Genomic DNA, 13268 nt, shown 5'->3' with positions numbered 1-13268 from the left:
TCGTTTAGATGAATTTTTTTTTATATATATTTTTGTATCTTGAAAATTAATTTAAATGAAAATTACTCGACTATGATACAGAGGTGATAGAGTTTGTTCTCTATGGTCTTCATCACTAAATATTAGTGAAGTATTAAGTTCATGTGTTGGCTTAGACCTTCCTTCATAACGGATGAAATTAATACAAGTCATTAAAATTTAATCTCTAATTTTGATTATCTGTATTGACTCTCTTAAACTGAGTAATATTTGATTTGATCAATGGATCTACGGACAATGATATTCACTTGACTTAAAATAACATATACTCTCCATCTGAGTTAGCTTTTGTTCTAAATTTGTTGAAGTGAATATCTGACACCACATATGTATGTTGCATGAGTAGTCATTTTTTAATCAAAATTTATTATTCAAGATGCATTGATATCCTTGAGGTGTGTTTTTGAATTTTAATATTCAATGTATACATAAGCATGCTTTTCTTTTGGAATTTTAGAATTTTGTTCTTTATTCTTAATTCGTGTATCTATTTCACAAAATAATAATATATGAAAAGGAATTACTGAGCAGGAAAATCTTAAATTCTACTTTGGCCAAACAACGGTTTCAACAAAATTGATCATAGTTTTGGAATTCAAAAAAAAAAAGATCTCTGATTGATCTGGAATTTGGTAGATTCATAAGAACGACCTAGTAAGAAACTATTTTTTTTTTGGATCGTTATATGAGTTTTTTTATCATATTTGATTAAATAGTAGTGAAGTATTAATTTTATGTGTTGGCTTAGACCTTCCTCCCTATCGGATGAATTTGACATAAGTCACTATGTATTTAATCGTCTAATTTTGATAATCTGTATTAACTCTCCTAAACTGAGTAATATAGGATTGGATCAATGTAACTAGAGGATTTTCACTTGACTTAAACTAGCAGTAGACTCTCCATCTGAGTTAGGTATGTATAAGTTTATGGAATGAATAATTGATCATTGTACATGTGTATTGCATGAGTAGTTCTCCAATCCCATCGATTGACTATTCAAGATGCATGGATATGTATGTATAAATGAGCCCTAAATTTTGCTATTAAGATTATTCGAAATATTATGCTTTATTTAAAGCATTATATCTCATATTCTCAATAGACTTTACACACCCACTTAGTACTACTTAAGCTTTTCTTTTGGTAGAGATAAAGATATTAATTCAAAGAATGCATTGTACATGTACCTTATGTTAGAAGGAATTATTTTCAGTTTCTAACTAGATAAGAGATGAGTATTTAATATTTTTGGTTGTAATTCTCCTATCATTGAGTTTGATGAATATTTTATTTCTTGTGGTATATTGATGCGTGATTATTTTATTAGTATTATTTCTCATGAATTGAATTATATTAATCTGTCTCATAAGGAAAATATCTTTTAAATTGAATGAAACTTATATGTACATTAGTGTCTAAGTCATTTATTCTGAATAGAATTTCGAGGTTGGTTAATCGATGAACATAACGGTTCATTGAATGTGAAGTCACTACCAACATTTGAGTCTTGTTTAGAAGGAAAAATGACTAAGAGACCTTTCCTCTTAGAAAAGGAAAAAGAGGTAGTGATAAGTTATAATTAATCTATTCTGATTTGTGTAATAAATGAGCATTTGGGCAAGCGGTGAATTTGAGTATTCTGAGTTTTCAAGAAGGTTACTCATGATATGGATATATTTTTTGATGTTTTGTAAGTCTAAATGTCTTGATAAACTCAAAATATTAAAGGTACATGAAAATAGCATCATGAAAAATATATAAAGTCACTGCAATTTAATTGTAGTAACGTAAACCTCTCTGCAGAGCTCATAAGTCACTTATCTTATAGAATAATTGCATTTCAACTGTCTATACCAGACACTTTATAATAGATTGTTGTAGAAGAGAAAATAAGTAGACTCTTATGAAGATGATAAGATTAATTACTGATTTATTATTAGTTGTTTTGTGTCTTTTGGGATAGGTTCTAATAACTACTTATCACATTTTGAATTCAATTTCTTTCAAATCAGTACCTTGAACAACTATAGAACTAGTTGGATTTGACGTAAGTCTAATCTGTGGTATGTTCAGATATAGGATTGTTCAGCACATGTGCTGAGTGGGAGAATAAGAATATTGGGATTAAGAACAGAATGTGTGTGTTAATTAGATATCCTAAAGAATGAAAGAAGGTTTATTATAGTGTCCTAAAGAAAATAAGACAATTGTTAACACAACTGTCTGATTTCTAGAAAAGGATCATTTAGTAAATCATGTTCCTAGAAGTAAACTAGTTTTACAGGAATCGAACAAAGAAATAACATATGAGTCAGCTGAAAATTCAGACACTTAAGAACATCTAACTGGTATGTCAGAATTGACATTCCATTGCATTTACGTAGTGGGAGAAACGTTATTAGACATAACAATACTACTACCTCAAGTAGTGAAAGTGATGTTGGACAAATTAAAGAACACTACATGAAAAGTAGGTAATATTTCATTACCAAAAGGTTTAGAGGAAAATATTAAGACTCAAGAACATGAAAGTGTGACTATTGTAGTAATACTTAGTCATAGTGGGAGAATCATAACAAAGATTGATTGATTTTGCATATTTAAGAGGACTTTCATGATAAACCTCTGAAAATCTAATACAAAAATGATAAGTTACGACTCAGCATTACTAGACGAAGTTGCATAAAAAAATGACTTTGTAAGATACTTTTGACAAGAAATATCAAAGGAATATTTGTGAAAGTTGTAAATGCACTGTTAACAGTCTAAGTGGGAGGTTGTTAGGGTATATACTATTAATCATGTGTTTAAAAATAATATTCTAATAATTTTCAAGATTAAATATCTTAGTGGGAGAATGTTAGGGTATATACTACTAACCATGCATTTAGATATAGTACATTATAACAATCGTGATAGTTAAAAGTCTAAGTGGAAAAATTGTTGGGATATATACTATTAACCACGTGTTTAGATATAGTATTTATTATAAAATAATTATTTATTTATTTTAAGAGATCATGTATTCATTTATGGTGCTTGTTTACTTATATAGTAAATGATTTAGTGTATAGAGTTTAAGCTTATACACAGAGGATTAAATCATCGGTTCTTATAAGTATAAAGTTTTTTTTGTTCACAATCTAAGATGGAAATTGGACATGCCATTGGGACGATTGTAGCACAAGATTATATGTAGTTTATCTTGATTATGGGAATGGTATAGTTCCAACTTCTTGTGCTAGTGCATTTTGTATTTATTGAACGGGACCAAGTAGAGATAATTGCTTTAGACTGACTGACAAAAGCATATTCTCTAAACTATTAAATGTACTTATATTCTTAATCCTGATATAACTATTATGATCTGTATATGTTAATCATCGTTTTGATTTATTAAACAGTGAGATTCTAAGATGGGTCAATATTCCTGGTAGATTGGATGATGATAATATATATTGGTGAAATAACAAGTTAGTTGATGGAATCCATGTCTCGGTATAGAGATTGATGATATGCCTTTTTGAGAAGCTTAAAAGTTTTCATCGTGTCAAACCTTGCAAGTGGATTTAAGAATCCGACACATGAAATAAGTTAAGTAATGCTCTAAAGGAAATTGATCATTGAATTAAGTTCATCAGTAATTTAATTTATTGATTAGTATCTGTAATCTTAACATGGGGAATTTCAAATTATAAATAGAGGAGTGCAATTACGAATTTCTAGTGGAATGATTTGTAATTTATTATGGTAAGAATAAGTCATATTAATTATCTGGAATTATTTTCATAATAGGAAGCCTCGGTAATTAATTTTCCTACCGTGCCCATATTTATCTAGAACTCAGAATTTATTGTAAAGGGAAAAAGGAAAAGTATGTGTCTTTCTCTATTCTAAGGAAAGGGAGAAGTACGTATCTTTCTATGTTCTAAGGCAAGGGAGAGGTATATCACTTTTGCTATTCTAAGGAAAGGAAGAAGGACATGACTTTTTCTTTTTTAAGGAAAGGGAGATGTACATGTCTTTCTATTCTAAGGAAAGACAAGGTATTCCTTTTACTTGGACTAAGAGGAAATCTCTATAAATAGGGATTCTTCTAACCCTTGAAAAATATTTTTTTCCGTAAAATGCTTGTCCAACCAAGTATTGAGAGAGTTCGGAAGTGAACTTGGGATCACTGCAGAAGACCGTAGAACTGTGGTCTTGTTTGTGGACTAGCTTATGAATTTTCTTGAAGTTTCTAGCTTGTCGACTAACTTGTGGATTCACTTGAAGGTATTTATAGACAATGTATTTATACGCTTCATGAGGTAATTCTGAAATTAAATTCAGAAAGTTTATATGCCCTAACATGATTATACTTGTTGTAGTATAAACAATGTGTTGTCTATTATTGATGTAAGTTGTATGATTATGGTATGCTTCCGCTGTGTATATAGTTTTCCAACACGTACAATAGTAAAGTAACCCAACCAAGGGTTAGGGTCGAGTCCCAAGGGAGTGGGCTTGAGAATTAATTGAAAAATAAAATTAAATTCTAATTAGTTATAGCTAAAAAGATTATCGATTAAAAATATTATAAATCAAAGGGGTGACGCAAGCGTCAATTATCAATGGGAGTTTGTGACAAATAAGCAAAAAACAGCAAAAATGCAAAGAGTACTAATCAAGGAGATGGGATTCTTGGGATGTGATAGGAATATGGGATAAACTAAACTACTCGGTACATGCTTTTGTTAGTAAATCTGTTAAGTATTTGTGACTTGGCTAGACTATAGTGGGGGTAAATTATCTCTCGAGCAACTTACCCCAAATCAAATGGGTTCCTCTCGGACACCCACTTGCCGCAAGAAGAACATCCTCCACCTTAGCCCTCTCAGTCTCTCGAGCTGAGTGTGTGGGAAAAGGACTAGGGTTCACTCTCTCGAGCTGAACCTCATGTCGACCCAATCCCATCGGCCAACAATTTAGTAGTCTTAGTTTTATGACCTCTCTCTCGAGCAAGCCTAAAACACAAAAGTGAAATCGTATTTGCAACTACAACTTCATTAAGTTCCACCACAACTACTAAACGAAATCACATTTACTCATCAAATAATCCATCAACAAGCAAGACCGAACAGATAATCTAACCCATATTCACAAAATCACACCCCAAGAATTGGGGTGTTAGCTACACATGTAAAAGAGATAGAAATTTATACCAAAATGAGTTTGCATTCAAATGGGTGTGAAGATTTAAGTCTCAAAACAAGAAAAGAATGAATAATCCATAAGACCTAAGTCAAAATTTTTAGATTTAAAACCTTTTGAATATTCAAGTTCTTCAAAACCATCCCCAAACTTAGAACTCAAAAGTCTATCTTAAAAATCCGATGTTGAAATGCTGATAATAAGGTACAATTCTCAACGAGTATTTATGGTTTTCAAAAATCTATGCTGCAGCGGATCATTCAGTGTCATTAGTCGAGATCGCCGATAGACTCGGCGATCCGCCCTTTGGTAGGTTTTATCACCATCTTGCATTAGCCTTCAACATCGTCATGTTTTGGATCATTTGGCGACATAGTATAGCTTCGCAGAACTGCTCGGCGATATGCCAACTGCTCCTTTTCACCGTTGATTTGATCCATTCTTTCAGGGCTCACCACACTGGAACAAAAGGCGAGGATAAGACCTTTTGGTGATTCGCCGAATGTATTCGGCGATTCTCAGATTTTCATTTCTTCATTCTTTCAGCTGTCTTTGGTTGTTTTTTTGCTAAGTAGTGTCCATGCCTTCCCGCAAACTCCAAATACTTGAAACTTAAGGGCTTTCATCAAATATTGAGATTAAATATGCATTTGAGGACACTAATTCTATCAAAATATAGCCCTAAATGAGCCCAATTTGTAGACTCATCAACACCCCCAACTTAAACTTTTGCTTGTCCTCAAGCAAACTCAAGTTCAGCCGTTCAAAAAGGGTTTCTCGAATAGTGCTACACAAGACTCGATCATGAATGCACACAACAAGACTCAATTATCAAATGTGCACTCAAAGATTCAAGTTGTGACTCACCAATATCAAAGAATCTCATGCTCACAATACTTACTTCAAATGCAAGTTCAAGCTCAACCAAAGTGTTCAAATGCCCTCACACAAAGAATGATTTCATATTCACACAATAGTTCACAGTTTAAAGCTTCGGAATCAGAGGCAACACTCACACTCACAAAGAAGAACATAATGCATAATTTCACCCATAGGTTTGCCCGTATATTTCAATCAACACTTGCTTCAGCTCACTCAAGATCAAAAAGGTCTTTTAAAGGCTTGTAATGGGGTTGAGTGCAAATATATGGTCATTTAGGATCATTAACTTTTATCCGCATGAAATGTGGTACTTACAACACTTCATTTCCTCTTCCCTCATCATTTTAATTTCTTTAGAGCTCATAAGTCATCCTATTATTCACTTTCCATGAATTGTTTGGAAACCCCATTTCTTTTGTACTTTATTCCACAACCTTCTTTTTCATTCTTTTTCTTTTTCTTTCTCTTTTCTTTTTTTTTATATTGAGGGGTTCCATTTTTCTCAAAACCATGGGTAAGAGGAGACTTTCCTTGCACTTCTTGACTTGCCCTTATCTTTTCAGCATACCCCGAACTTAGGCTAAAAGCCTAAGTTGGCTATTCAACTAAACTACAACTTCATAAGGATTATGGGTAATGGATAAACAAAGGTCATTGTTTTCATGATGTTTCTTTCAAAGAAAGGCAAGACTCAAGGGGTATTCAAAAGAGGTTTACACAACTCACAAGGTAGGCCACAAAAGAGGTTTATGTCAAATTAGCTCACACTCTTAGAAGTTGCCTAAGATCATATCAAGAGATAGCATCACTTAGTTGACCGGACAACGGGGCAAATTCTAGGATCCATCATGCATAGTTCACAGGTAAGCTCATCACACAAGGCATTTACACTATAAGTCAAACAAGACTCCACACTTTCGCTATTATTCAATGATCATCACAAGAGACTCAATTTGATAATAGGCTAGTCATAACGAGATGCAAAGAATTCACATATTGTCTATGCAACTTCATTTGGCCTCATCGTAGCCGCACATTCATGTTCGTTCGATTGAGAGCACTAATCAAGTTATCGATATTGATCGGAACCGAGACTCAAATTTTGCAAAAGAACAGCCACATTCAACACACAAGAGGTGGCAAAAAAATTTGGATGGGTCAAAAATTGTTTTGCAATTTAAAATAAACGGAGCCACAAGCTCAAACATTCACAGAAAACAGTGTAAACACGATTATATCTTACAACCCAAATACATAAAAAAACATAATTCACGGATAGCACACAAAGGTGGGCCTCACCCCACCACAAATAAAAGAAATTTGTCCTCAAATGCAATTAACACCAAATATGAAATGTAAAATAAAGAAAGGAAGAGAGGAGGTAAAAGAGAGATCATGTCTATGATGTCTCTTCATCTGTCTGGGTTTTAGTGCCCGGAGTAATCCCAAAAGGGAAAGAAGTGCCAGCTTCACCAAGGTCAGTTGATTGTGAGTCTGCCAAAAAGACATGCACCGCTCTACGAAATACCATGGCCCATAGAGGAGTATTAGGATATAGGGTGATGGTTTTCCTGGAGTAGGCCTCTTGCCCTTGACTTTCCCAGTAGTTGTGGGTAGTTTCGATGCTTTTCCTTTTGACGTAACTTCATCTTCCTTTATCACAATTCCTTTGGACTTCTCTTGGGCTGGCATTATTCTTTCATCAGCTTTAGGTTTAGTCATATCTGCAAAATCTAGAAGAGAAGTCAGAGAAATATTTGACAAAAGCACTGATAAACTTCGCCGACTCTTTCGGTGAGTCGCTGATATCATTCGGTGATCTAGAGTTAGTCCGCCAAAAGTTACATAATTAAAAGCACATTTATCATTAAATTTAAGGAGATATGGGGATGTTAGGTGAACCGCCGAGTTGTTCGGCGAGCTCAACCCAGCTCACCAAATGGCTCGACGTACCTATTTTCAATCCATCTTCTCGAATTCAACCCTATAACCCCTGAAGACAAATTCAAAGTGTGCACTAGTACAATCAAGGTATGACCCATAGCACCCAAACACAACCCTTCAAATTTTAATCAAGATTAAGGCATACAATTACTAGAATTCAACAGTAACAACTACTCGAGCACGATTGTTAAATTAAAGCATGCGCGCAAACAATCTAGGCCTAACAGGCAGGGTCAGAATACTTTCAACAAGATCTGGTTATTGCAAATGAGCATAAATTTTAATAAAATAAATTCGGGGCATAGAAAATCGACCTTTGGTGCTGACTACGAAATGATTGAAACACTAGGCGGCAAGGTAATCCAATTCCGAGCACAAATCAACCAAAATATAATAGAGATGCAACGATATTGAAAGTAAAACTAGGTGTGAGTTTGTAAATTTTAAAAATTAGGGAGAGCGTAGGAAATTGAAACTTTTAAACCTTTGGCTTGAAAACCGTCCAATTCTTTCCCACTCGGCGACACTAGTCGTCAGCGCCGAGAAATCACCTTTCTCGCCTAGTTTACAGAATCCCCAGTTAATGTGGGGATCCAAATGGCGATACAAAACGGGGTCACCGAGATGATCGGCGACTCACCAATCATTTCTTTGGGACCGTCGAGTTTTACAGACCCCAAACCCAAGCTGGGTTGGATCAAACGGTGGTGTGAGTCGGGTCGCCTAATACTTTGGCGACTCACCAACCGACATTTCCCTCGCTTATTTCTTTCTTTCCAAAGGCTTCTCACACTTCTTCCTGCACAATTAACACACCATTATTTTATCAAAGCAACAAAAAGCAATAAAGGGTTTTGGGTTTCCTCCCAAATAGCGCCTTAGTTAACGTCGTGGCACAACGCGGAAGTGCCTTCAAGCATCCTCTAGATACACCTCTTCAACCAAAGAAATCTCTTGATATTCCCCAAAATATAGTTTCAAACGTTGACTGTTCACTTTAAATGGGGGTCCTTCTTGATCTTCAACTTCTATAGCACCATTGGTGAACACTCACGTTACTCTAAAAAGTCCAGACCATTTGGATTTGAGTTTGTCAGGAAAGAGTCTAGGTCCAGAGTTGTATAGCAACACCCAATCTCCCACCTTAAAGTCCCGCCTGAGTATTCGAGCATCATGCCTTTTCTTCATCTTCTCTTTGTAAATGGCTAAACTTTCGTAAGATTTGAGTCTAAATTCATCCAGTTCGTTCAACTGCTCTACCCTTACGCTTGAAGTTTTTATCAGTCCAAATTTAAAGCTTTCAATGCCCACAACGCTTTGTGTTCCAACTCTACGGGCAAATGACAGGCCTTACCAAAAATCAATTGATATGGGGACATACCAATAGGTGTTTTGTAAGCGGTCCGATATGCCCATAGTGCAACATCAAGCTTCCAAGACCAGTCAGTTTTGTTGGCATTCACTGTCTTTTCCAAGATGTTTTTGATCTCCCAATTTGATACCTCGACCTAGCCACTTGTTTGGGGATAATATGGGGTTGCTACCTTGTGTTTCATCCCATATTTGCTCAGTGCCATTGAAAACCACTTATTGCAAAAGTGGGATCCCCCATCACTAATAGTTGCCCTAGGAGTGCGAAATCTTTCAAAGATGTAACGTTACAAGAATTGGACAACACTTCTTCCTTCGTTGTTTGAAAGTGTAATGGCTTCCACCCATTTGCAAACATAATCTACAGCCACCAAGATATATTTTTTTTTCAAATGAGCTCATAAATGAGCCCATGAAATTGATCCCTCATACATTGAATAGCTCGACCTCTAAAATAGGAGTGAGAGGTAGTTCATGTCTTCTAGACACTCCACCTTGTTGTTGACATTTAGAGCATTTCCTTGCAAATTCATGTGCATCCTTCTAGAGGGCCGACCAGTAATATCCACTTTGGAGAACTTTAGTAGCGGTGCGAATACCACTATGGTGACCTCCCACTGGAGATGCAGGACAAGCATAGAGAATTTCTACAGCTTCTTCTTCAGGAACACACTTTCTAATGACATGGTCAGCACACTCTCGAAACAGGTATGGTTCATCCCAAAAGTATTTTTTAACATCAAACATGAACCTCTTTTGTTGGTAAAATGTCAACTCATCCGGCATCAGTCCACTAACAATGCAATTTGCAAAATCTGCATACCATTGTGTATGTTTGAGAGATATTGCAAACACCTCATCATCGGGGAATGAGTCGTCTATGTCGACCTCATGCTCAGAATCTTCCCTTCCTTCCAACCTCGATAAGTGATCGATCAGCCACTTGATTTCTTAGCCTTTTTGATCTTTTACCTCAAAATCAAATTCTTGTAATAGTAGCACCCACCTTATCAATCTTGCATCTTTCTTTGCCATCAAGTAACGGAGTGCAACATGATCAGTATGTATGATCACTTTGTTACCTAGCAAGTATGCCCAGAACTTTTCAAATGCATAGACTACCGCAAGCAACTCTTGTTCAGGGACCGTATAATTTCGTTGGGCACTATTTAGAGTCTTTCTTGTGTAATAAATTTGGTGAAATAGATTGTTGCGCTTTTACCCCAACACTACCACCAGTAGCATAACATATTGTTTCAAAAGATTCGGACCAATTAGGGCTGATGATAATCGGGGTGGATACTAGTTTCTCTTTCAGACACTGAAATGTAGCCATACATACGTCATCAAAATAGAATTTCGCTCCCTTCTCCAAGAGTTAGCATAGTGGGTGTGCAATCTTTGAGAAGTCTTTAATGAACCCTCAGTAAAACTCTGCATGCCCCAAGAAACTGTGAACACCCTTTACTGAACTTGGTGGGGGTAGTTTCTCAATAACCTCAATTTTTGCCTTGTCAACTTCCAACCCCTTTTGTGTTACCTTGTGCCCAAAAACAATCCCTTTACCATAAAGTGACATTTCTACCAATTCAGAACCAGATTAGTTTCCATGCATCTTTGGAGCACTTGCCCTAAGTGAGTCAACATTCTTCAAACGTATCCCTTACGACTGAGAAGTCATCCATGAATACCTCCATAGAGTCTTCGACCATATCCGCAAAAATAGAAAACATACAACGCTAAAATGTCACTGGGGCATTACATAACCCGAATGGCATCCTTTTGAATGCAAATGTTCTATAAGGGCAAGTAAAAGTGGTTTTCTCTTTGTCTTCAGGAGCAATAGAGATTTGATTGGAGCTGGAGTACCCATCTAAAAAATAATACCACCCCATTTTCGACAACTGGTCAAGCATCTAGCCCATAAAATACATTGGGAAGTGGTCCTTTTCGGTCCATGAGTTAAGATTTTGATAATCCATGCATACTATCCACCCAGTCACTGGTCTAGTCAGCACGAGTTCCCCTTTGCATTTGGGACTACAGTGATACCTCCCTTTTTTGGTACACATTGTACTGGCTTATCCATTTACTATCTGCAATCGGGTAGATTACTCCCGTGTCTAACCACTTGATAATCTCTTTTTCCACTACCTCTTGCATTGGTGGGTTCAATCTCCATTGATGTTCCACACTAGGTTTACATTTGTTATCAAGCCGAATCGTGTGCGTAAAAATACCAGTAGGTATGCCCACTATGTCAGCTATGGTCCATCCTATAGCTTTTATATGTTTCTACAGTACATCAATGAGCAAGTTCACCTGCCCTTCAAGCATGTCAGCTGCGATAATCACGGGAAATTATTATTTTCTCCCAAGAAGACATATTTGAGATGAGAGGGTAGTGCTTTTAATTCTAAATTTGGCGGTTCCTGAATTGGTGGCTTTGCAGGAGGGCTTTCTCTGTTTTTCAGGTCGATATCCAACTTGATTGGATTCCTTGATATACTCCTAATCCCGATAAGGCAGCACCACTTCATCATGGCCTTGAACTTTAGATCCATCATAAGCACAGATTTAAGGGGTTCATTCTTTCGCATCAAATGGCTCACACTTTCCACCGCTTCATCATTAACATCCTCTGTTGGCACCACATGGATATCACTTGGTTGTTTCATGGATTTGCAAATATTGAAGGTTACCTCATCATTGTTCACCCGAAACTTCAATTTCCCACTTTCGACATCCACCAATGCCCTCCCGGTTGCTAAGAATGGTCTTCCCAAAATAATAGGGATTTCAGCATCGATCTCAGAATCTAAAATCACAAAATCAGCCGAAAAGATGAACGAAACTACTTTTACCAAGATTTCATACAGTATCCCCACTGGATGCTTGATTGATCGATCCGCCATAAGGAGTCTCATTGTGGTTATCTTTGGTTCACCCAAACCAAGCTGCTTGTAAATTGCATATGGCATTAAGTTGAAGCTTGCTCCTAAATTGCACAAAACATTAGCGAATTAGAGCATACCAATGGTGCACGGGATGGTGAATGCCCCAGGATCTTCTCTCTTAGTTTTTAGCTCTTTTATCATAATTGGGATGCAATTATGGGGTACTTCAATAGTTTCATAGTCCAAGCTCCTTTTCTTTATGACTAGCTTTTTCATGAATTTGGCGTATCCCGACATTTCCAACAATGCTTCCACCAGAGGGAGGTTAATGGATAATTTCTTGAACACTGACAAGAACTTTTTGAACTTCTCGTTTTCATTCCTCTTTTTCAAACATTGGGGAAATGGTGGAGGTATCTTGGGTAAAGGGTGCATGACTTTTGGAACTTGAACTTGTTGCTCTGCTTCCTCCTGTGGTTCTTTTGCAAGGTTTTGTGGAATAGGTAATTCTTGTTCCTCCATACCTTGACACTTTCAGGCTTTTGAGGATCCTCATCTTCATCACATTCCCTATTGCTACCTTTTCGCTACGGGTAACTACACCCAGCTCTCTTTCAATATCTTCCATCGGTGTTTTGGACGTTAATTGAGCTGATAATAGACTCAATTGAAATTTTAGCATTTTGATGGCATCAACATGAGAATTCACTTAACTGTTCAATGATGAACAGTCATCTTTCATCCCTTTTAGCAAATCATCAGAGCCTTCAACTTTATCGAGTATGCGTGATAATAAATCATTTACCCGAGGACTACCTGCAATCCCTTTAGATTTTGGGCGCTCACTCAAGTAAGTATGGTCCTCCTCATGATCATCCTGCTCAGCCCAATCTTACCAATATCTCCTTGGTTCTTCACCCCCTACAATAGTTCCAACCT

The 13268-nt window shown here is 36.3% G+C and overlaps 1 protein-coding gene across 1 annotated transcript; it reads right to left on the bottom strand.

Annotated features, from left to right (window-relative positions):
- Positions 1 to 11783: 11783 nt before the first annotated feature.
- Positions 11784 to 12851, bottom strand: LOC125869653 (uncharacterized). Its single transcript, XM_049550109.1, has 2 exons — positions 12467 to 12851; positions 11784 to 12430 (listed from the first exon to the last, which is right to left on the bottom strand). The coding sequence occupies exons 1-2, from the start codon at positions 12849 to 12851 to the stop codon at positions 11784 to 11786; spliced, it is 1032 nt and encodes a 343-aa protein (XP_049406066.1).
- Between the last annotated feature and the right edge of the window lie 417 nt (positions 12852 to 13268).

The sequence above is a fragment of the Solanum stenotomum genome, chromosome 7, assembly GCF_019186545.1.
Source record: "Solanum stenotomum isolate F172 chromosome 7, ASM1918654v1, whole genome shotgun sequence".
In the NCBI taxonomy this organism is placed as follows: domain Eukaryota; kingdom Viridiplantae; phylum Streptophyta; class Magnoliopsida; order Solanales; family Solanaceae; genus Solanum; species Solanum stenotomum.
The sequence above is the reverse complement of the archived record's forward strand: the minus strand, read 5'-3'. Positions and strand labels throughout refer to the sequence as shown.

Excerpts from the sequence above, each read along its gene's own strand:
- LOC125869653 (XM_049550109.1), bottom strand. The coding sequence starts at position 12,851 with ATGGAGGAACAAGAATTACCTATTCCACAAAACCTTGCAAAAGAACCA. Across the intron at positions 12,431-12,466 it reads CACCATCCCGTGCACCATTG|GAGCAAGCTTCAACTTAATG; the intron begins GTATGCTCTAAT and ends TGTGCAATTTAG.